General features: G+C 40.1%; 1 protein-coding gene across 2 annotated transcripts; it reads left to right on the forward strand.

Annotated features, from left to right (window-relative positions):
• Nucleotides 1-1,972: 1,972 nt before the first annotated feature.
• Nucleotides 1,973-23,712, forward strand: nup153 (nucleoporin 153). Of its 2 annotated transcripts, none has more exons than XM_065470882.1 (22): nt 1,973-2,090; nt 6,987-7,206; nt 7,294-7,569; nt 8,416-8,555; nt 10,351-10,479; nt 12,135-12,251; nt 12,409-12,456; nt 12,628-12,681; nt 13,660-13,797; nt 13,911-13,963; nt 14,233-14,365; nt 14,476-14,637; nt 14,816-14,914; nt 14,992-15,076; nt 17,373-17,474; nt 17,562-18,200; nt 18,327-18,506; nt 18,647-19,603; nt 20,010-20,459; nt 20,558-20,776; nt 20,873-21,059; nt 21,695-23,712. In XM_065470882.1, exons 1-22 carry the CDS (start codon nt 2,013-2,015, stop codon nt 21,780-21,782), a joined length of 4,554 nt encoding a protein of 1,517 aa, XP_065326954.1. In that variant the 5' UTR covers nt 1,973-2,012; the 3' UTR covers nt 21,783-23,712. The 2 variants fall into 2 exon arrangements, with proteins under 2 accessions (XP_065326954.1, XP_065326953.1); XM_065470881.1 differs by having other exon boundaries at nt 1,988-2,090; nt 6,984-7,206.
• Nucleotides 23,713-25,013: the final 1,301 nt, after the last annotated feature.

A 25,013-nucleotide genomic window follows, 5' to 3' on the forward strand; every position in this document is an offset into this window, starting at 1 on the left:
ATTAAATAAATGTAGTCTTTTTTTCATGGTTTTTCATTTCATTGTTCTCTGTGTCCCTCAAAACAACAACAACAACAGGACAACAAACATTAATTTTACAGTTCTTTTGTTGACATTTTAAAGGAACAATTTCCCCAGGTATTTCAAATATCTGTGGCTTTCTACAACACATTTTGTGAGTGCAAAGCTATATTCAACTGCCATTTTATTACTTGCATGTTTCTAGTATCGGGTTGCCTTCAGAGCTTCTTTAACCTTTTGTTACATAGATTCTTCCTGCTCTTAGCGGACATGAGCAGCACCTGGTGTGCTCTTCTGCTTTAAAACTTGGTGTGTTGCATTCAGAGATGCTCTTCTATATGCATCTTGCCTTTTAAGTGGCTCATTGAAATCTCGGCATTATCCTCTGACCTCTGACATCATGGACCAGAGAATGGCCACTTACAAGAAAATCTCCCAGTAGATCAGCAGCTTCTGAAATATTCATACTTTTTTGGCATCAATAACCATGTCATGTTCAAGGTCACTTAGATCACCTTTCTTCCACGTTCTGATGCCTGTTTTTTCTTGACATTGTCTTCATATTTACATGCCTCAGTGTACTGAGTTTCTGCCATGTGTTTGGCTGATTAAATATTTGAAGCAGCTGAACAGGTGTACCTAATATAACTATCAGTGAGTGTAAAAAGCAAAGCATTGGTTGTATATCTGATTTGCTCTTAGTGTGTAGAAAGATATAATTTATACACCACAATATACAAGTTACACAGGAATGCTTAATTCAGCCTCCACAGGAGTCTGAAGGGGAAATGGTTACGTGTTATGAGTCACCTTTTCATTTAGTTCTGCCAGCTACCACAGTGAAATCCAACATATCGTTGTTATGAAGAATCAAAATGGGTCAAATTGTTTGTGAGATGAAATATGGTGATGTAGCAGCTATCGTTTATCTGAATTACTATTTAATTGTTCTTTAATGTATTTTTTTTATTACTTAAGTTAACTGTTGATGTTTCATCAGGAAGGGTGTCTGTCATAAAATGTTTGCCAAATAAAACCACAGGGAGAGGCAAGGCTGAGATGGTTTGGGCATGTAGAGGAGGGATACTGGATATATGGGACCAAGGATGGTGAATATGGAGCTGCCAGGAAGGAAGAAAAGAGGAAGCTCACAGAGAAGATTCATGGATGTAGTGAAGATGTGTGTTTTCGATACATTCCTGCATACCTTGATATGTGATTCTGAAAAGGACCACAGTACAGTTATTACTTTTAATGCATATAAGCCTATATTTTTACAATTTTACACTATTATTTAGTTGGGATTATTACTTTTATTTAAGTAAAAGGTCTAAAAAATAATAATTTACCATTTTGTTAAACACTTCTTCAAACCAAAATATTCTTGAAACCTTTGTGTTGAATTAAACTCTTTGTTTACTGTATTTATTTATGATCAAACATTCATAAGGTGAGCTCCCCACTACTATGAAATTTTACTTTCACCATTTGCCAGGCAGATCTGAGTCAAAATCTAAAGTCCTTATCTCAAAATGTCTCAAAATCTCAGAGACATGTAACCTGAAATTATTTGGAATTCTTAAGTCAATATTTGGAATGACAGACAACAGAAAATATTTTTCTTTTTTCAGTGGCAGAAAGAAGCTTCCATATCCCTCCCCCCTACCACATCATTTTAAAAAAAATCCTGAAAATGCCTAGACAAAAGGAAAAAAACTTATTTTTCCCCCTACAAATATGTTGTTTAACTTGTGATTTTTTATTTATTTATTTATTTTTGGTCAATGTAAATGTACAAATGTCCTTATAATTGCTCTTATTACCCTTATAATAATAATTATCCCCATGATGCCATAGGTTTGACCTGTCGAGTTTACCTCCTTTGTTAGGTTGTGCAACTACATTTCCCATAGTTCCTTTGAGAGTGGCTACTGTGTTGGATGACAGCTATCCGGCGCCGAAACACCGAAAGATACTCAGACGAAAGAGCCATGGCGGCCACGGGTGGAGGGAAAATTAGAAGCAGGAGATATCATATTGCCTCTAAACCTTACGCCAAGAGTAAACAGGTAAACAGAATGAACAATTTAAGTTTAAAGCCCGTTTCGAGGACCGTACAGTGACTGTAATGCTTGTATTCTTGAGGTCTTGTTATTGTTTAGTTGGAGACATTTTGTGGCCTGCAGTTAGCGCTCGTGGCCTCCACGCGCTGCTAGCATGCACAGGAAATGCTAACGGCTAAAGGCTAGCTAACTAGCTCATAGGTTAGCAAAAGCAGGCGGGCTTGACAGTCAAATCGCAACACGGTGTGTCGTTTACATTAGGTAACGAGTGTTGATTAAGTGCTCATTCACATGCGACAAGTTGAGATGGCCAACATTTGCTGAAGTCGTAAGTTTTTAACTGTTAACAAAGTTCGTAGAAAGCGAGGAAGTAGGATTCTAGCCATTAGCCGATGGAGCTAGTGCTAGTGGACGCTAACATCGGCGAACGGCGCATTGTTGTCCTCGGTTCTTAAGTTTTGAGGCATCATACTGTTGCAGGTAGACGTGGCAAGATGGTTTGGTTCTAAGTAACAACTGTCTCGGGGTACACATAACTGTTTTCCATTTTAAGCTTGTGTTGGGCGGCTGGGTGGAAACCTTTTAAGTGCTAGGCACCGTTAGCCAAATCAAAGCCAGCTGAACTGCGCAGAGAGCATTGGCTGCTTGGAAACCCACATGGTTACCTTAGTGGGTATATTTGCCGCCTGGACAGTGGTATTGTTGGCTTTAAAACCACCCTGTGATCTTAATGGTGGCTAAGACTTGTCCTGATACTCGACAATCTTGTGTACTTTTGTTTTCTTATCAGTTAAAAAAAACTCCAGTTAACTACAAGTGTATTGTCTATCTGGAGTGCAAATTAACTGGAAATCTTCCTTCCTTTCTTTTTTTTGAGAAATATACAATCGACTGTCCTTGACGATCGTCGTTAATAGTCGTAGTTGTACAATCATCAGCACCAGCACAAAGTTGTCACATTTATGAATTTCAAGTAAGACAGGATTTTGGATAGATATTATTTATGCTTACCATCAAGATATAATGATTATACAAACAAAATACTACACGTTTTTTAATTCGACTCTTCTGGGTTTCATGGTTTTTGTTTTCCTCCCATGTTTGATGCTCTGGATCAGGTAATATCACAAATCAAGTATAATCAACATGTTTCTATCAAGTATTATAATTGATTGCATTCGTACGACTATGTTTGACTCTTTACAAGTTGTGGCAGTGATTTATTAAGCTGCTAACTGACCAGAATCCAATTCAGGGTCACAAGGGCAGAGGGCTGGAGCCCATCCCAACTGTCATAGAACGACATGTAGGGTACTCCCTGGGCAGGTCGCCAGACTGTTGTAGGGCTAATGCATATACACAGAAAAACATTCACACTTCTTCTACCCTAAAAGCACCAGTTAACCGACAGCAGAAAAAGAAGATTCATGTAATTTTCCAAGCTCTGCTGTTGTCGCGCCAGTGTCATGTTACAGCTCTTAACAGCATATCTCACATAATCAGCAACCCAGATTTTGCATAATTCAGCATTGATCCCATGGCAATGTACCCTTTTGACTTCGCACATAGTGTTAAAATAGAAATGGCATTCATGGTAACAATGAAGACAAGTACATGAAACTGTAGCATGAAACACAAAAAGAAGTTGAATAGTTTTTCAAATCTGTTACATGTGAGTCAAGGTTAAGTCTTTTTAAATTGTGCATCGATTCAATAGCACATGATGCAGAAGTGTTTGAACTTTCACATTTAAGTAAAGGCTCACTCACCCACAAACAACAATTACCCAAATCTTATTTACAGTTTAAAAGATAGGTTTAATTTTTCATCATCAGTTTTGTTTACACAACACTTTGTTGAGAAAGCAGAAGGAGCTTGGTAAGACATGCAGTGTTTGTGCTGTTTCTGTCTTGATTCACTTCTAGGATTGCAATTCTTCAAAACAGTCGGGCTGGCTTCACTTTTCTTTTTTTTAAAAATAAGAGCACCAATTTAATTAGATATTGTTCACTTCAGGCTTCTCGAGGTTGATGTGCAGTTCGTGCAACACTCTTGGGTCTTAGCTATGCTACTGTGTCTACAGTAGAAATCCTGATGGATAGCTTTTATTATTTATTTTTTTCAAAGCAACACTATGGTGGTGGTTATGCTCATTTTTCACATTTTATACACATGTGAATACACTAGTGTATTTGCACACAGGGTAAAGTACAGGGTGCCCCACAGGTGTGTGGCATAGATAAGGAGGAAGGAAGGAGCATATATAGCTTATCAAGTGTTGAAAGTCACTGCGGGGTACATGGTGTCTCCAAGAGATGCATTTGCAAGCTGGTGCTTTTCCTCAGAGCTTCCTTTTCTACCTTCTCTTATCACAAACAGCATTGATGTCTTAATATGAAGACACCCAAGTACAGCAATAACACCGGACTTTAAATTAAATGTATGTTTTCAATAAATGTCTTCTTGCATCAAAAGACCACCAATTTAGAATCCACTTAGTCACTTATCACATCACCTGTTCAAAAAGCTTAAATCTGAAGAAGACTAATCTTTTCACCTGCTGTTTCAGGTTACACACTGAAAATGAGGCTGCTAGGCTGAGTTTTTTTTTTTTTGTTTTGTTTTGTTTTTAAGAACAAACCAAAAGTAAAATGGTCTGTGTGCTGAAAGTCTGTTTGCCACATAGCTTCAAATTTGGCAGGTTCTTGTTAAACTTAGCTACAGGCTGAGAGATCGGTCAGTCCTCTCTCTGGAACTGTTTTCACATTTGGTGTCTCTGGTCAGGATGCTTTCTGAAGTTTCCTTTTCTCACATTTTGCAGTCAGTATGAAACAGTTCATATCAGACATATTAACACTGCTGTAAATATTCTGTTTGGTTTAGCTGATGAAGCTAGCAGAGCATAAATGAGTTAGGACGCAGGCAAGACCGCTCAATAGTGCACTGGACTGTCCTCACATCAGCTCAGTCTGACCTCACACAAACTTTTGGGTGGATATTTTTCATTTGAATTGAATAATGTCTAGAAAAATTTCCCAAGATCGAATCCATATGTGAAAACACCCTTTTTACCTTCTTAGTATGAAGATTAGCTTGCCAGTATGCGAAAGGTAGTCAGAACTACAGTTTTTTACTTTACACTAAAACAAGAAGAGTGCTATCAATAAGGGCACAGTGTTCCTCGTGTTTAGGTTGTATTTTGTGGCAGAGGCAGGGAGTATATGCACACTGCAATAGCAGTTGCTCATATGCGTAAATTATAAACGTGTAACGTGCCATGTGAAAACCTGTATAAAGTTAAACTTTTTTTATTTAAAAATAATAATTCTAAAATGTAAGAACTTACAGATTAACATGCAAAAAAGTTTAATTTATCTGTGTTTAATTGTTTTCTATAACTTTTTAACTCAAAGATGTCAAATTATGACCGATGTTTATTGTGGTTTAATAATTACACAAATTGTCACCTGTAGTATGTTCATAAATAATTAAACTTCTGATAAAAGCTATGATAATGCACATGCATTATCATCACAGACTAAAGAAGTAAAGTCATCAGCATCACCCAGGGCGCAGATTTCATTGACTGGCTCACCAGGTTGTACCCTTAGTCATGTGTGGCTGCAATGAGTGGGAGTTATATCCAAAAGGTGTGCTGTACAAAGACTTGGAGCATTGTTTATTTGCAGTTTATGCATCAGAAATTGTTCACAGCTACATTTTTTGGACATGGTTTTGAGAGGTATTGACATTAAAGAAACCGTGGAAAAAATTTTAAGTCCTGTAGTTCTTGTTGCATCATTGCTTAGCTGTTTTTGCACACAGCTGGGATTGTCTGCCTGCATCTTTGGCTGACAGTTTGCGTGCTGTATCACATTTCTATTTAAAACTTTTGCTCAGAATAAGCTTATATTTCGGAAAAAATCACCAAGCACTTAATTAGCTGCTCTCCACTGAGTGTCTCCTGCTGTGGATGAGTTTCATCATTATGGACTGCAGTTGCTAACGGTCGAGCTCGCTTTGTAGCCTTAGAGAACTGTGTGTAGAGGTCCATGACCAAGCTCTCTAGTTGCTGTAGTTTCTAGTTAAAGTGAATCACAGTTCTTCTGCAGGACAAATTAAGGACTGCTGTTGTCAACTGCAGTCCAAGATGGGGAAGTTAGAATACAAAGCCCAGAGCTAAATTGCATAGACTGATGAGCTACCCAGTAGGGAGACAAGAATGAGGGGAACTAAATTAATTGTAGATTGTTTTGTTCTCAGAGATGGCTTAGAAAAGTTACAAATGATAAAATGTGTGTCCCAGTATAACTGGGTGTTGAAATGCATTTACTTTCTATGCATGGTATATAGGAGATTTGACTCCTCTGCATCGACGGGAATTCATCCAGTGTTTGACCTGAGTACAGTGCACAGCGTCACTTGCTCAGTGTTTCACAGAAGCATGCACAGTGCCTGACCCAATTTCTGTGCTTGTTTTGTTTTGCGCCAGTGAAGACGAATAGAGTCTCATTGCAAATGACGGGCTGTGCACTTGATTCAAATAAAAAAATCCAATGTTGATAGCTGTAGTTTGCTAATCTGAAGTGTCCAAGGATTTTATGACTCTCGGTTATGTGGAGTTGATTTACCACAAGTTTATTAGGTCTTTTGACCGAGCATGGGATTTTTTGTGTTTTGGTGTTAACAGTGAAAAATCCACAAGACTCAACTAGCAACACTTTTAGCAGGGAATTTTATTTTACATACATTGAATAGTGTCCAGTGCCAGTTGTCAAAGGAATTTTCAAATGAAGCAGCTGCAAATACTGACTTGGTTTGTTTTTTATGTTTAATGAAAATATTTTTTTTTTACACCCTTATTGACTCTTTCCTCTCCCCTCCTCTTGGTTTTATCAGCAGCAGTCAGGCCTCATCAGTCGAGTGACAGACACAGTAAAGAGCATCGTTCCTTCCTGGCTGCAGAAATATTTCAAGAATGGCGATGCTCCTGAAGGAGGAGTGGATATACATGGGACAGAGCAAAACTGCAAGCCGCCTCCTCCTCCTCCTAATGGTAGTGAAGAGGGACCACCTCCCCTCGATGGACGTGACTCCCCAGAGCCAAGTACTAGTAACACAGGTGAGGGCTCTTTCAGATCATATGGTTAGTGGTGATATTTTATTTGTATTGCTGAGCTCACCTGTCACATTTGTCCTTCTTACACAGAGCCGTCAACAAGCAGAGCCTCCCTGAACTTCCAGGAATATGTGCTCTCTCGACCTCCTCTTAGTCGCTCCCATCTCCACTTCACCCCACTGGATGCCTCCTCCCCAACTTTGGGGGCTTCCAGCAGCCTCTTCTCACAGCCCTCCACCTCCTCAGCCCCTGGACCCTTTTCCACTGGCTTCTCCTTGGTAAAAGAGATTAAGGATAACCTGTCACAGCATGAAGATGATAACATCTCCACCACAAGTGGATTCTCCTCCCGTGCATCTGACAAGGGTAAATAGATGGCAGATTTGCGTGTTTAAGTGTTTTGTAATGTAATCTGACATAATGTAAATATTTAAAAAGTGGCAGCTACAAACATGAAATCTGTAACGTTCTGCATACACTCGCTTTTCCTCCAAAGTGGGTTGAGATAGTGAAGCAGTTAGAACAAATTTAATTATCAGTTGATGAGTGAATTGAGCCTCAGTGTTGAGTTCTTTGGATCTGTTGTGCCGTTAAACCGGTCTGTGTTCAGACTATTTGGCTACTGTTGTTTAAATGTAAACACACAACTACAACCCCATATATAGCCTTGACCGCAATGTGTTGGACATTTGCATATGCAAAGCTGATATACGGCTATACATATAGCATTTCTTTATTCCAGGACTCTACCCTTTGAATACTGTTTGTTTGTGGGATGAAACCACGTTTAGCACAGCTAGTAAGGTAATTACAGGATGAAGAAAGGGAGTCTGAACAGATTTGACGTAAAAGTTATAATTTGAGTTGATTTTTATGATCTTCTTATAAACATTGTTTTTCTTGCCTCAGACTAAGCAGAACTGGTGATTTTGCTTTTTGGATACATTTTTAGATTAAAATGCAATCAAATAAGTATTGCATATGTGGATGGGCAGTTCAGGTAGAGGGAATCTAGTGTATACAAACAACTCAGCCACATAACCAAAACAAAGTGCTGTAATTAAAAAAATAAATAAATAAATAAATTACATTTTATATCCAACACTTTTTGGACAGATTTTCAAAGCCCTATAGAGCCACGGCTAGAAGCTAGATTAACAAACTAGTGCTCTCTTGAATTATAGAGATTTTCAGTATCTCTTTCTTTTTCAGATGTCCCCACTTCTAAAACGGCATCACTTCCTCAGCTTTGGTCCCCGGAGACAGACAGAACAAACTCTGGACCTCAACCTTCCCAGTCCAGCCTGAAAAAGCCTGCTTTCAACCTGTCTGTCTTTGGAACATCATCCAATGTGAGTGTTTGTCTGTCCAACAAGATCCTGAATCTCTCAGCATGTAATGTTTGTAAAAAGCTCTTAAAGAAGAGTTTCATACATGTTTTACCAGGGTGCCATGAGATGAGTGAGGCACATGATTGGGTGAAGCTTGCTTATCACAGCAGTGATATTTTTGTTGGATAATATTAGGGCTGCCACAAACGATTATTTTGATAGTCGACTAGTCACCGATTATTTTTGCGATTAGTCGATTAATCAGATCATGCATCCATTGGACGTACAACGTACAGCTTATTGCACCAGCATACATCTGCTCTTATATAACTATCATTAGCTTACAGCTTTAAGTGTTTAAGGTATGTGCTAACTAAAAATAAAGACAAGATGATAGTTTATTACATTTTAATGAAATTTGCAGATTGTTTCGGTGAAGTTTAATAAACTCAGATGTCTGCTCCTTGCTATCTAAAATATAACAGGACACCGGAGTATATTCTCTACCATCTCGCACTTCTGATGATCAGTTGTCTGCTTGACGTTTATTCATCTGTGTAAAAACTATAACTTTAATCTCAGCCAAACTGATTTACTCAGGAACAAATAAAATACCGAAAAAAGCCAAACAACATTTTTAAGTTATCTAAGTGACTTACATCGCTTAGATAACCTGAGTACAGTGCAGAGCGTCATCGCTACCTGAGTAGCAAAAGATGACGGTGGGTTCAAAAACGATTTGCCGGGAGTCCGGTGTTCTCACCGGCTCTAGTGAGCCTAGCTATCGAGCTGGTGGGTAACAGACGTCTCCGAAAACATCGGAACGCTTTTGAAAATATGTGGTGTCTTGATAAACTGAGCAGATATTTGAAGTTTACACAGCTACATTCTCGCCTGAAAATATGTTAAACGTTTATTTTATGACCCAGAAAGAGTAATAAGAGTAATATTAAAACTAACTAGCTGCCGCCATTGTTGGAAACTGAGCAGGGCCGCGCTATGAATTCTGGGACACAGCTTCTTCTTCTTCGGGGTTTAACGGCAGCTGGCATCCTTGTACATACAGTGCTGCCATCTTCTGTTTCAGTCCGTTATTACACTCTTAAATTCTACTACTTATTCCTGGGTCTTTTGGGATCTTACAAAGCTTGAAACGACACGTCGACTATTAAATTAGTCGTCGACGATTTTGATAGTCGACATAATCGTGACTAGTCAACTAATTGTGGCAGCCCTAGATAATATGTAAAATCACTGTTACTATCCCTCTAAGAGACAATATCTTGTTTACAAGATTACTTTAGTAATGTTAGGCTGCTTTACATTTACTTTTTATTGCCACTGGCACCAAAGTTGAGGCCAACCAATTCATAGCAAGTAGCATTACTGTTCAGTCTAACTCGGATTTTAACAAGACAAAACAATAGTTGAATATTTAAACAAAAAAGTAAGAGTAACGCCTAATACAAGTCTGAGCTTGTCGGACATGTTTTAGGAAGCTCTAATGTAACAGTTAGTAATTCCCTGTAAAACCACAGGAGATTATAATTAATTAACTTCTAAGAATATGTGAAAGCTATGCTTTGACCAGTAAAAGTCATAGTATACCTTTGACTTTCATTGTATATTGAAGGCACTATAACACATATTTGCAGTTTAACTTTGCATTTGATTTATTTTGAAATGTTTTTCTTATTTCATGAGTTAAAGTAAAGTAAATCATAACAAATAGCCCTCTCATAAATTAGGATAATAACTAATTTAGGAATGTATGAAAAAAATGACTCAGAATTATATTTACCTTCCTCCGTTCCAGTCCACTTTAAACAGCACGGTGCTGAACTCTAGCCAGCTTGGAGATTCACCCTTCTACCCCGGGAAGACCACCTATGGTGGTGCAGCTGCAGTCAGGAGCTTGCGCAGTCGTCCTGGAACACCGTATCAGGTGAGCAAGATGATGGTCATGTATGGTGTTAAAACAGAAGCTTTTATTGTTACCATGGCACCGAGTGGCAGTCTATCGCAGTAGGTCTTATGCGTTGTATTTTATTTATTTATTTTTTATTTGGTTGTACACCCTTATAAAACATAATATTCATGCATTCATTCTGTTACATTTACAGGTGTGCTTGCATTTATTTTTTAATGTAGCTTGTGTTGAATAAAACAGTGAAATCATGGGTTGCACTGAAGTATATTTTTAATCTTGTAATAAAAAGTGTGTATATCTGAGTATATATATCAGGAGTGTTAGGATTGTCTAACATTGTAGTAGTTTGCAGTAGTTTCTGAGGGTCGGGTTTGATCCAGAAAAACACATGAATGCCCTGCTAATGTAGACTGTTGTTCTGGTAGTGTAATGTAGTCCGGCTTATCCAGGTGGACTTTATTAGATAAAACTGTCTTTTTTTTTCTTCTTCTTCTTTTTGTGTCTGGCTGATGTTAGGATTATTTGCTTTTGTGACCACAGTGATTGGTACCAGATGTAGCACGTAGCTAGCCAACCTTGGCTTGATTGTTTGCTAATGTTGCCTTTGGCAAAATGCCACTCAAAACCACAACAGTTTTGTGTTTGTTGAGTTTGTGTTGGAGTCTGTTTGGTGGAAGCTATTAGGACTGTGTGGTATGATTAAAATCTCATATCCTGATATGTTTCTGTTTTACATGATTAATTTTGTACTCAGGACTGAACAGTACTCATTCATATACGATTATTTGTCTCTTTTATTTAAAACTCATGAGAAACTGTTTAAGAATGTAAAAATGCGACTGTATAAAGTCTAAAATACTTCTTAAAACTAAATGATTAAAGACCCAGCATAAAATATTATTATACAAAACATCAAATAATAAACATTGTACCTTAAAGGTTCACTCTAGGATTTATTTTGACCATGTGATGGTTCTTTTGTTTCCCATTCGTAAACTTGCTCCATATTCATTCATATGGTTCTTTCATAGGTGGTCGAATTTGTGGTGGCCCATTTTGAGGACCAGTGTGCAGCATAATATGCAAAGTACAGTTTGGTCTCTGTCAGACTTTATGTAACTAAATAAAGTTCTTGATACAGAGGTAGTTCCTGGGTTAGCAGTAAGATCCTTCATTTGTCTCGACTCGCTGTTCTCTCTTTCCGAGCTACAATGTGTGTTCTGTCTCACCTCCACTCGTCATTCTGGTATTCATGTTTCTGTTTGCATCCATGTGTTGCCATGTAAGATTGCCCACCATAATACAAATGATGATGAAAATATTGCTGTAAACGGTGTATTTGGCAACACAAGGAAATATATAAGTGGTTACTGGAATCCATTTCAAAGCTGTTGTTGCTTACTGTTGGCGATGGGAATGAAAAGGAGGCACAGCATTCAATTTTTGTCCTGCGCACAGACACCAGTCCACACACTGTTGGCTGTAAAATGCTAGAGAGGTTAAAGGTATAATATGCTCACATATTGGCAATAATTCTGTTTAATAAACAATAAATGTTGCACAGAGCATGTTTAAAATTTTGGAGGTAAGTTGTTTGTTTGTGATATTGACATTATAGTTTGAATATTATTGATTAAACTGTAGACTGAAGTAGTTTATCTTATATGCAGGCCCCGGTGAGGAGACAGATCAAGGCCAAGCCTGCTGGTGCTCAGCCCTGCGGGGTGACCAGCGCCACAGCCAGACGCATCCTGCAGTCTTTGGAGCGCATGTCGAGCCCACTTGCTGTGAGTACACACATGCAAGATGAAATTATACTTCATCTCAGTTTGGTGTCCCACACGGAAGTGAATATGCAAATATAAACATTGTCGAAATGTTCTGGCAGGTGTTCCTGCTTAAAATCTTTAAACCTGATGGACATTTATTTGTCTTCATTTACAGGATGCCAAGCGAATCCCTGCAGCAGCCTCATCCCCCTTACTGTCACCAGTAAGAGCTTTTAATATTCAGCATAAGCATCAGTTTTCTGTGACACTTTGTACATTGCAGCAGATGATGTGAAGATAAACACCCCAGACATTGAGAAGCTGGTTTATATTATTTTGTTATACTGACACCACATCCAGCCCAAAAAGTTCTCACTTGAGTTCTGTCTTGCAGCCAGTGGATGGTGTAAATCCAGATGCGTTACATCTCCCGTCTAAAAAGAAACGGGTAAGTACCAGTTTCAGAGTATATGTGGCCATCAAAATTTTAGTTAGCTCATAGCTGTCCAATTTTAGCCTCGTACCTCTGGTTCGTTAATAACGGTGTTGAATGTGGGTGAAAGCTTGTGGTTGCAGATCAACGTCTACATTTCTCAAGTGTCCTCTGCAGTGTGCTTAGTGATACAAACAGGAGATCATTGTACAAGTGCAGCAGCACTTGTTGCAATTTGTCTTCATGTCATTTCTGTCCCCTACCGGTTTGGTCTCCTTTACGCTTATTAACAGGAGTCTCCTCAGCTGTTCCTCACTCTGTGTGTGTCTCTTATGTGTCCTCACACACCTGTGAGCAAAACTCTGGCAGGCTACTATGTAGTTGGCTCATGAAATGGTGTTAATGTGCGCTATATTAAGTGCTGTCCATTGTTAAATTGTGCCAGCTCTGGAATGAACTTGTCCTCAGTAATAACTGTCAGGCGTTGCCAGCTGTGACAGCTGCAGTGCAGAACAATGGTGTATTCACCCTTACAGGTCTGAACAAGAAACCCTGCTTACCCAAACCAGGGCTTTCATGTGTAATTTCTGTTTTACCCTTGGCATGGTTCAAAATATAACCAAGCAGTTAATAGAATTTTCTTGGTTATGCCTCTTGAGGCAGTGGTATTTTATTTTTGTTTTTCTTTTAGTTTTACATAAGCAATCCTGATACGAACCCCATATTTTTTTAATTAAAATATAATCTTGACAGTCCTCTGTAGGTCCACATAGCAATTTCTTTATGACAGCATCTGAAGGATTGCTATAAAGTTATCTTTGAAGTAAAATTTTACGTATGTTTAGAGAAGTTGATGTTCACATTTCAGATCGGTTTCGTTTTTGAGTAGAAAGGAATTAACTGTTTCTGAATATGGACACAGAAAAGACCAAGAATTAAACACTGCCCTCTCAGTTAACTCTATTTTTATTTATTTTTTTCTCCTAAATCCAGATGGACTCTAACCTTCCACCGGTGCAAAAACTTGTGATTCCTGCTGCTTCTGTGTCAGGAAACCGCTCTGTGTCCTTCAGGCCTACTTTAACCCCCGGAGGAGTGACTCGAGCTGTAGACAGGACTACAAGAGATACGGTTAGTTGCACAGTGTTGCCTCCCGCCATGATTTTTCTGTATTTGCAGCCAGTCAGAATATATCAAATATAAAAACTGTTTGTAATCCCTTTATTTTTGCATTATTCCCATAGCACACAAGACAATCACCACAGCTTCCCGAAGCGACCCCAGGTCCATCTCAAAGGTAAAACAGTGACTCTGATTAATCAGGTTCAAGTCTAACTTAAGAACGATGTTCCTGTCTCTGAGAAACTGAGGTGACAGTTTCCTCAGTCCATTTACTATTCTTACATTTTCAGATTTATGTCCATTCTTAAAAATCTTGTTGAGAATTTATCTCACAAATTAATTTATTTTAGTCAATTTATTCAAAGTAAGAAAACACGACAAGTTAACTGATTCAAATGGTTGTTTATACCTGTATTTGTTGTTTGTTTTTGTTGTTGTTTTTAGCACAAAGAGTTCTAGTGGCCCAGTTTATCCTCTGTCCAGCACACCTGCAGTCAGCAGCGTGAGCTCTGGAGGAGGAAAGATGAAGAGAGAGAAGACCAGTGCTCGGCCCTCCTCCAAACGTCTGGAAGATGAGGTGAGATCTTGATCTATCTAATCGTGATCTTTTTGTAAGTTATCACAGTCTTCATCCAGTAAGAGAAACAAAGGTATAATGTGTTGCTTCTGCTTGTTTTCTGACTGCAGGTTGCGGAGGTGCCAGAGCTCCCGGCCATTTTACTTCCCATCAGCACATCTGCATTACCCACCTTCAGCTTCTCTTCTCCTTTGCCGCCAATCAACACTTCCACTAGCTCCTCTCCCAAGATCCCAACTGTTACTCCTGTTAAGGAAACAGTCCCAGATAAGGTACGTCTTAAAGCATCAGAGCGTTTTTCTGTCATAAAACTGCGAGTCTCAATCGTTAATTGACATCAAAACAAACTTTGAACTAGTTCAACTTGACTTTACTGGTGAGTAAGTGACTGAAATAATGCTTTTCAGTCAGCACCAATTAGGGTTTTTTTTTTCTTTTCACTTTTTACAGGATCCACCAACGGCATCAACACCACCTTGTGTACTTTTCACATTTTCCTCCCCTATTGTCAAAACCACTGCTGCTAGCCCACCTTCCTTTTCCCCCTCTGTAAGTATTTTTTCTACTTTTTTAATAATTACACAACCTTTCTTTAGAAGGTTAAATTGATAATTGTTTCTCTGTAGGCTGGATTTACTTTTAGTGCACCTGTAGCCAAGCTGGGTCCTTCTATGGTGAATGGAAAGCTGACCACGCCCATAGCAGCAGCAGGTAAGTGTTTTGTGTCACAAAAATGCCAGAGGCCCTTTCACATACAATGTGACAACATATTTAAAATAGTGCTGTCAGCTTTAATCTCGTTAAAATGACGTTAACACCATAACTGCATTAACGCGGCAAATCTCTGTTAACGAGTTGCCGCGGACTGCCCTGTGCGTGGGGCAGCACGGGGCAGACAACGCGTTAGTGCGGTTAGCTCGTTAATGGAGATTTGCCGCGTTAATGCAGTTATGGCGTTAACGTCATTTTAACGAGATTAATGCTGGCAGCACTATTTTATTCTATTGAGCAAAGTGCAGCATGGCGCAAGCGTGTCGGCTGGTGAGCACTTGCTAATGTGTGTTGTACTGAAATTTGACTGTTGTGCGGTGTGATGTATATCTGCATGACAGTCAGAAAAGACGGTGAGCAGCCACAAAGAAGACACAGTACAGTCAGAGTGAAGCGCCCATTTTGCGTGGTTCCTTCTACTGAAATGATTTATGATAAATGGACTCGTACTTGTATGTAGGGCTGGGCCATATTATACCGTTCACCGTAATACCAGTACAATGTTAGGCATATGGGTAAAACGCGCATGCGCAGTGCCTTTGTTTTTATACGCACATGGCTGAAAAAGCATGGCGGCAACGGAGAATGAGAAGGGGAAAGCGGATCGTTGACTGAAACGGATGAACCAGAATTGGTTTGTAAAAATGGTGCAACTGGTTTGGTGTTTGTCTGTCAGATACCCACCAAACCCCTTTTGTTTTGTTTTTTTGTTTTGTTTTTTTGTAGAACATGCAAGTGGGCTGTCGTTATTGCCGTATTTGTCGGACTAAGGTGCTCGTAAATCTGGGAGTAATCTGGGTCCAAAACTCCGTCCCCTTTAGGTCCCAAAGTCAAACGAACACTGCAGCATCACTGAGAGTTAAAAACTGTCTAAATTCTTTCATCTTTAATAAAACGATCAGCATTGCTGCTTTACCAGGTGTAACAATGAAGTTTAACATCCAGGCATCCATGAAAACAGAATTTGTTACATTTAACGGAGTTAGAAGTTAGCATGAAGTTAGCGGAAGTTAGCTCGCTAGTTTCGCTAGTTACCTAAGTATGATATAGCATGTTCTGACTGAGAGATTTCTGAAAAAATTTAAACATACTGCTCTGCTATCACTTCCAACATAAATGAAGACAGAAAACTAAACAGCAGTGACGTTTGTAGGGTTACTGAAGTTGGCCTAGCTGGTATATAATGATGTGCTACGTGATCGCTAGTGACACAGCTATGTTAGCATAACATAACAGTGAAGCTGCAGGATGAACGCTAACACTTTTCCACTTAATAAAAGCTAACGTGAGGGTTCCTGATGGTTAGAGACAAATGCAATCTCATGGCAGGATGCTGTAAATGGACCAAACTTTAGTCAGGAGAACAACTGAGATAATCCATCCACTATAGAAGGTTAGTCATTAATATACTGCAACAACATGGGAATAGAGCAGCTGTGATAGAATACAGCATTAATGAATCAATGGTACAGAAGTGGAGGAAGCAAGAAGAATGAGTTGAATAAAGTTTGATTTATCTGACTGCTTTGTTTTGCTTAATGTGTCTTATAATCCCGTGCACCTTATGGTCCGAAAAAAAAATGTATTTGACTTTTTTATTTGGCACACTGCAGTTTAATGTTGCAAAGCACCTCTTTTTAACTTCAGTGGATATTATACATGGTTATGCTCAGGATATGTCAGCCCATTTCTACTGGAAATGCCTTTTGGCTAAACTTTCAGCAAGAAATTTGCATTTTCACTGTTAAATTTTTATATAGCTTTAATGCACATAAAAAAACAGCTGCTTGTTTAAGTGAAAATAAATGGATGGGTTTTTTGCGCTAGTAAAGTTGTGGAGTTGTATTTTGTCTCGCATCAATTATATCGTCAGTTATATCGTTATCGCAAATTTTCAAATATATATCGTGATAAATATTTTTGGCCATATCGCCCTGCTCTACTTGTATGCTTTCTTTCTACTCACATTGAGTATGCAAAACACTTCATACTACAAGTCCAATTCAGTGCTTTTCCTCTATGCCTAAGCATTTTTCTAACATTCACATGCTGGTGTCTGACGTTTATTGGCAGAGGAGCGCTAAGGGACACTGTTCAGCACATGACGTCGCCCTGTTAGAAGTAATTGTGGAGTGAGCTCTTTGAAGCCTAAATCATGAATTCTGGCTTCCTTTTAGTTTGTATGAACTGAGAAACTTTGAAATGAGTTTTTGGTCTCATGTTTTCATGTTTACAGTAAAAGCAGCTGTAAAAAAAAGCACAGAAGACTTTGAAGGACCTTTCAAACCAGCCAAGACCTTGAAGCAGGGCAGCGTCCTCGATCTTCTCAAAGCCCCTGGTTAGTCTTTGTATTTTGTGTTATCAAAGATTTTCAGATGTTTGACTTTGAAGTTCATTGCTTTAATTAATGTTCTGGTTTATTCAGGTTTCGCCTCTCCAGTCGCTCAGATATCCCCAGCTCGCGATGCTACTCCCCAGCAGACGTCCACACAGTCCACTGCCCCCTCTGCAACCTCCTCCATTTCTTCAACGGGGTTTGGTGGTTTGTTCAAACCCTCAGCAGACTGGACTTGTGATGTCTGTTTGGTTCCGAACAAGCAGTCAGACACGAAGTGTGTTTGCTGCGCAGCCCCACAGCCCAAGTCTTCATCCAAATCCATGGACAGTAAACAGTCACCCTCCACCTCTGTTGGGCTGGAGAGCAGCAGCAGCACTAACACCACCTCTACCACTACAACCACAACAGGTTTTGGCACAATGTTTTCCAAACCTTCCGGCACCTGGGACTGTGATACCTGTCTTGTTATAAACAAACCTGATGCAGTAAAGTGCGTGGCCTGCGAAACGGCCAAACCCGGAACGGGACTCAAACCCTCACTGACTCTTTCTTCGGCCTTCTCGCCGGTTAAGACTGTACCTACTCCTGCAGCCGCAGTTTCTACAGAGTTCACCGGGTTTGGAGACAAATTTAAAAAACCTGAGGGTGCATGGGAATGTGATACCTGTATGGTGCAGAACAAAGCAGAGGACACCAAGTGTGTGGCCTGCACGAGTGCTAAACCAGGTAATGAATTAAAAATGTTGCTGAATCTTGGCTTTAGGTTGCACCAGCTCTCCTTTGCAGTTCTTCAACTTATATATAAAAATGTATTTATTTTTTTCCCTCATGATCTCATCATTGACTGTGCAGGAGCATCAGCAGGAGCCTCTTCATCAATCAGCAGTGCCCCTGTGTTGGGATTGGCAGAAAAGTTCAAGAAGCCGGAGGGAGCCTGGGAATGTGATGTCTGTCTTGTGCAGAATAAAGCATCTGATGTGCAGTGTGTCGCCTGTCAGGCAGCCAAACCTGGAGCTAAAGTGGAACCCAAGGGTAATAAATGCACTCTACTTGCAGTATTTTTCAATAGCATGTAAATACTAGTTAAGTGTGTAGGGTACTAAAAGGTTTTCTCTTGTGTTGTTGTTTCATTACATGACTTTACCCTCTTTAATTGTGTCCTCTCGTTTCAGCCTTTGGTTCTACTTTTGGTTCTACTTTTGGTTCCTCAGCCAGTGGAACCTCAGGATCTTCTGCCTCTAGTACTGGAGGTTTTAAGTTTGGCACATCAGACAGTACTTCGGCATCTGGAGCAGGAGGCTTCAAATTTGGAGGCTCGCTCACTGAGTCGACCTCTTCTTCTTCATCAGGTGGATTCAAATTTGGAGTGCCGTTTGGAAGCTCCTCATCAGAAACCACTTCTAAAGACACTACTGCTGCATCAGGGTTCAAATTTGGTGGCTCGTCTGAGAGTTTTAAATTTGGGGCTGCCTCTAGTGATGATAAAAAGTCAGACCAGCCTGCTGCAGGTTCTGGGTTTAAGTTTGGAGCTAGCGGTGGGATAGTGTTTGGAACTGGATCTTCTAGCACAGAAAGCAACTCTTCTAAGGGAGGCTTCACAATTGGACTTTCAAAACCCGAAGAGAAAACATCAGTCACCTCGACAACCTCCTCATCCTCCATTACTTTCACGCCTCCCTCCTCTCAAGAAAATAGTAACAGTAAAACATCTTCGAGTGACACAGCATATACAGACACCGGCTCAGGCAGCATCTCAGCAGCCACAGCCGGGTCTGTATTTGGGAGACTGGGGGAGCCGAGTTTGGCCACCAGTGCACCACAAGTAGTCCCTACTTTTGGGTCCTCACAGGCGGCTAAAGAGCCCGCTGCTCCTACATTTACCTTTGGTAAGCCAGAGGAAAAGAAGGAAGCGGTTACCTCCTCTGCTCCGTCTACCTTCCTCTTTGCTGCTGCAAGTAAGGATGCAGATTCTACACAGGCCTTCACTGGTGGCTTTTCCTTCAGCAAGCCCAATGCTCCAACAGAGCAACCTCCACCTGCTTTCACTTTTGGAAAGTCAACAGACAAGAATGAAACATCATCTTCAGAAGCCCCAAAGCCTACCTTCGCTTTTGGAAAAAGTGCTGCAGGTACTTAAATTTCTGTCACTTACAGCACTTTGGGTAGATTGTGGTTTCTAGACCATTCATGCAGTTTCTTTTACTATCATAAAAAAATGCTTAAGCAATTCTGGGATTCAGTATCTTGCTGCAGTTCAGTAGATTCATTTTATAAAATTGTAATCTTTTTCTTACAAGAAGATGCCAAAATATCCACGTTTTCACCCTGTGATTGTGTAGGTCTGTTGCTTCTGTGCTTAAAAACATTCTATTCCCTCATTGTATTACTAAGACCTCAGGATGTGTGATAACCTGGAAACATCTGTTTGTCTTTCATTGCTATGACGTGTGTGTTGGTGACTTAAAAGGATACTGTGGGTTTAATTGCTGTTTTCTGCTGTTTTATTGATCTCCATCATGATCTCGTCCTGCACAGAACCTGCTTCTGCTGCTCCAAAACCAGCTTTTTCTTTCCTGGCAAGTAAATCAACCAACGTCACCAACTCCACCACTTCATCGTCCTCCACCCCAACTCCCAGTCTGTTTGGTGCTGCCAGCGGCAGCAGCAGCACCTCCACACCGGCCCCAGCTCCCTCTGCAGCTCCAAACACTTTCATGTTTGGTCAGCCTGCTGCGGCCTCCAGTGACGCTCCTCCAGCTAAAAACTTCATCTTTGGCCAGAGTCAGGACAGCCAGCCACCTGCCCCGTCAGCTGCTCCTCTCAACTCCACTCCTGCTCCTGCTCCAGCTCAGCCTTTCATCTTCGGTTCTCCAACCAATGCTGCTGCTGCTGCTGCTGCTGCTGCTCCTGCTCCTGCTCCTGCTGCCGCTGCTGCTCCCACCTTCAATTTTGGTGCAGCAGCGCCCTCTGCTGCCTCCTCATCAGGTCTGTAACTATGAAGTATCTACATCAGGTATTATAAGTGATCAATTTGTTTATGATCAACATATGTATTTATGTTTTCTATTCTTTTTCAATCACAGCTCCATCTGCAGGTCCAACCCCATTTGTCTTCAGCTCGGCTCCCTCTGCTGGGTTCGGGAACAACCAAACTCCTTCATTTGGATCATCTTTCGGATCTCCTTTCCCAGCCACACCTTCCCAGACCCCAGCTTTTGGGGCCAAACCCAATCCTCCCCCGGCCTTTGGACAGCAGAGTAACTCCACCCCTGTATTTGGGCAAGGTGCTAATCCCGCACCAGGTGAGTGGCTGGCTGCCTTTCGAGCCTTTAATAGTCATGATTTTAGTTGTGACATTAAAATGTAACACCTTCTTTTTTTTTTTTTTTTTCAATCAGGTGGAGGCTTTCAGTTTGGAGGAACCAGTGCATTTGGAGCTACAACCAACAACACCTCAGGTGTGTTTACGTTCGGAGCAGGATCTTCAGCCTCCCCTGCTCCCCCCGCCAACCCCTCTATCGCTCCCCAATCAGGTGCACCTGGAGGTGGATTCAACTTTGGGCAAACTCCGACTTTCAATATTGGGTATGTTGCTTTTTCTCAGTTTACACCTAATATGTAAAGTTTTCCCAGTGTATGCACATCAAAACAGCTTAAATCCAAGTTAGCGTGCCTTAAATATCCTAAATTAAATATTTAAAGAGTGGTATTTGGGCTGTTATCTATAAGTGTATATTAATAATAATAAAAATCAGATAGAAAAATGATACCACCATCGATGTATGTGAGATGCTGTCACTAGTTGCAGCTGTCATTCGCTATCATTTGAGAACGAGGCGGCGTAGGGCCTTTAAATTGATACCATAGGTACATCGTCAAAACATCTTGGAAGAGTAAGACCATCAATGACCTCAACTTATCTTGTAAATGAGAGCACCTGAGGACAAGGTGAAACAGTATTTTGAAATTCATACCATAGGTATGAATTCTCCTAGCAGGCTGAGAGGTAGCACTGGCAGTCAGAATTTTTGCTTAAATGTTTCTTTAAATGCCCCCCCCCAGGGGAGCATTGTATAATATGTATTCAGAAATAGAGTCAGCTGTCTGCAGTGCAGATATTTGATGTGCAGTTCAGTAGATTCAGCCACAAAGTATTTATGATTTTGTGTATGTGTGTATGTATGTGGTGATGCTCTAACGGGACTTGTCTGTTCCCACAGGTCTACAAAATCATTCACTGCTACTTCAGGTGGACAGCCAGCAATCGCAGGGCGCAAGATCAAGACAGCGGTGCGGCGCAGAAAGTAGATTGTCGCGGTCTTGACAAGAACTCAGACGTTACTATGACTCGACTGAATCCCCACTAAAGCCTGAATAAAGTTCTGGAAGGTTTCAACTGGACAAACACTGAAATTGCTACCATTCGATAAAGGGCAGAGACTGGGCGCATCATTCTGTGCTCGGGGTTGGTTGGGTGGGCGAGGTTTATGTCGGGTTTGGGCTCAGCTGATTATTCACAGGTTTTCACATGCAGATGGGAGCTTTTAATGTGTGAGACCACCCCACAGGATTTGACACTTACACAAAAACTGTTGACCGAACAATGACGCTGACTTAGAGAACAAAAATCAAGCAAACATCCCACACACTCGATATTAAAATAAAAAACAAGCAAGACTGTCATATCTATATTTTCAACACGGGCAGATGTCTGCTAGACTTTAGGCATGACTTTTTGTAATAAAATTACAAAGACAAAAACTGCAGAGTGTAGACTTATTAATTAGTATGGGTGATCAGGCTATGAGCTGTGATATGCAGAGAGGTAGTGAGAGCTGTGCGGCCAATCTCCAGTGGTAATCCTGCAAACTGCTGCGTCACAGGTGGCAGGGTGCCGGTGGAGATGCATCTGCGGCATCGGCGCAGCGTGCTGTATGTACAGGGATGACCGTTTAATCTTTGTGACGAATGCAGAGTGCTTGTTTTCTCCCCTCCTCTTATGTACAGACTTGAGGTGTGTTTGGTTTCTTTGTACATGATGAGGTTGTGTGGCAGTGTGTGTATGACAGCTGAACGACAGAGTTTTGTTTAATTCTTTTTTTTTTTTTTTTTTTTTCACCTGGGTTGCTAGCTAGCACTGCCACAGGTGAACAAGCAAATGAATGTTTAAAACAAAAACCAGGGGAGGACGGAAGGAGGGGCGGGGTGTGGGAGAGGGGAAAACGCATCCATGCACTGCGGAGGATGGACCAGGCAGGAGGCTTACGCCCTCGTTCACCTCCTTTAGGACTTTGTAAATGCGTAATTTCGAAACTCTTGTTACATGTTTAATTTCTCTCTGGTTCGCTCCTCAACTCTGCTTCTTGTGGCCCCTTGTCTCTCTCTGGTTCCCTCCCTCCTCCTGATTTCCTTTTACTCTCCCTTTATCTCTCTCTGCCTCTCCCACCTCTCTCTCTCTCTCTCTCTTAATTGGCCTTTGAATATTATTATAAAAACCTGTAAATAGTGATTTTTTTTTTAATCTGTGAAGTTGAATTTTTTGTGTTACAAACTCCGCATTCAGCATTTTTGTCTTTAGAATTTATTATGTCAGTTCCCATATTCAAAGTTGCCCGAATCCATTTAAAAGGAGCTTAAATGCAAATTGGAGAGCCTTTGGTGACTAAAGGTATATTGGCTTTTCTGATCCACTTTTGTTTGGACCAAAACCAGTATTGTACAAAGTATTAAGTATATATTTTTCTATTGCGTGTTTAAATGGACAAGGGTGACTTTGGGTGATGAGGAAGTCAGTTTAATTTTAAAGCCATGATTATTACTGGATGAGTGATAAAATTTAAACCATGGGTAATTACCATCAATAAAATTAGAAAAATAATGCATCTCTGCTTTTGTCCCATTATTTTATATAATTTAAAAACTGCATTTTGCTTCACGCTTACCACACACCCACTGTTAACAGCGTATACTGAAAAACAACACTTAGACTCTTGGGACATTATATTAGGGACCCCTCATGGGATAAAAGTAATAGCTGCACTTCAGCTTCACTGGTGCTGAAATATGTTGACACAGTTTCCTTTTAAGATTGTGAATACAGATTTCTTTCTCACTGCTGAGGCACTATCTTTAAAACACAATGAGCCAAAAGATTCTCAAACACTTAAAATGTTTATGTGTAAATGCTGCACATGAGCGCATGAAAATATGTTTGAAAAAGGAAAAATAAATGCACATAATAAACCAGTATCTAAATGTGTGAAGTGTTGATGTATGTTTAAAAAAAAAAAAAAAACCATCAGTAAAGGGGAAAACTTTTTTTTTTTTCCGCTCATGAAGCTCTAACACTAATCAAAAGCACAGAAGGAGAAATAAACATTTTGGTGGGGATAAAAGTGGGTACATTTCACTGCCTTTCATGCAATAATTCTATATCAACATCAGATACATTGTGGTAGGATAGAAAGCACTGTGTAATGACAGTTTAAGTGATTTCTTGAATCAGCAAATCAAAGTTTTCACACTTAATTCATTCAGTTTGTACAGGACCACGTAAGCTGGGATAACTGTTTTTTTTACCTTCATAAATGAAATCATCATTTAAAAACTGCTTTTTTCACTCAGGTTATTTTTGTCTAATATTACAATTTGTTTAAGGAAGCGTGACAATCACTAAGGGGGCAAACACCTTTTCTTCACCACTTGTAAATTGATGCCCTGTTTCCCAGTGTTTTTTTTTTTTTAAATAATTACTACCTACAGTCAGTTTGTGGTTAAGCATTCAAAAATAAGCTGCAGTTGGCCTCAGAGACAGAATACAAGGAGGATTTGATTCTATGACGATGAGCAGAAATAATGCAGAGAGGAGACCTTCAGGTTTGAACTTAGGATAATTTTTCTTTATTTTTAAATGTTTATTTTTTTTCATATCACTTAAGGCGGTCACTTATTTACTAGTAAGCCAGAAGGTGAGTGTGTCTCTAAGATGTTTATCACTGTGGTGGTTTTATTATATTATTATTTCAGTATGTGACTATTTAAGATTATGAGCACATTATTTGGCATCCTGATGGCTTTGTATGTGATATCTGTGTATGTTTACTGCAATTATGAAAAAGCCCCAGAGCAGCTATGAAGTGCAAGTTATACATGACTGGACCTTTTGTAGAAGCCAAACTGTGGGATTATGTGGTTGATTAGGGGTTATTATGGTTGTATATAATGAAAGTCATGTATGTAAATTGCTCAAAAAGTGCTGGGGTCTCCATGGAGACTGCATCATGGTTCCGTGTGCCATGTTTCCAAATGAGTTGCTTGTTACCGTGATCCCAGGTGAGGAAGTTCACAGGGACTGAACGGAGCTTCTGAAACACAACTCATTGTTGATCTGTGACTTTGAGATCCAGCTCATCGAAACCGAACCGTGTTCACTCGGTACCGTCTCGTCTCCTCTCGCAGGATTCATCCAAAGTAACAAAACATGTGGTGAGTCGTGTCTTTCGGTTGGTTTCATGGAATCTCCAAGAAAAGCTGCTCAGC

This window comes from Pelmatolapia mariae, linkage group LG22 (genome assembly GCF_036321145.2).
Source record: "Pelmatolapia mariae isolate MD_Pm_ZW linkage group LG22, Pm_UMD_F_2, whole genome shotgun sequence".
NCBI lineage: Eukaryota > Metazoa > Chordata > Actinopteri > Cichliformes > Cichlidae > Pelmatolapia > Pelmatolapia mariae.

Bases quoted from the DNA above. Each gene is read 5' to 3' on its own strand.
- nup153 (XM_065470881.1), top strand. From the start codon at position 2,013: ATGGCGGCCACGGGTGGAGGGAAAATTAGAAGCAGGAGATATCATATT. The intron at 7,207-7,293 runs GTGAGGGCTCTT...CTTCTTACACAG, and splicing joins GCCAAGTACTAGTAACACAG to AGCCGTCAACAAGCAGAGCC. The intron at 12,457-12,627 runs GTAAGAGCTTTT...TCTGTCTTGCAG, and splicing joins CATCCCCCTTACTGTCACCA to CCAGTGGATGGTGTAAATCC.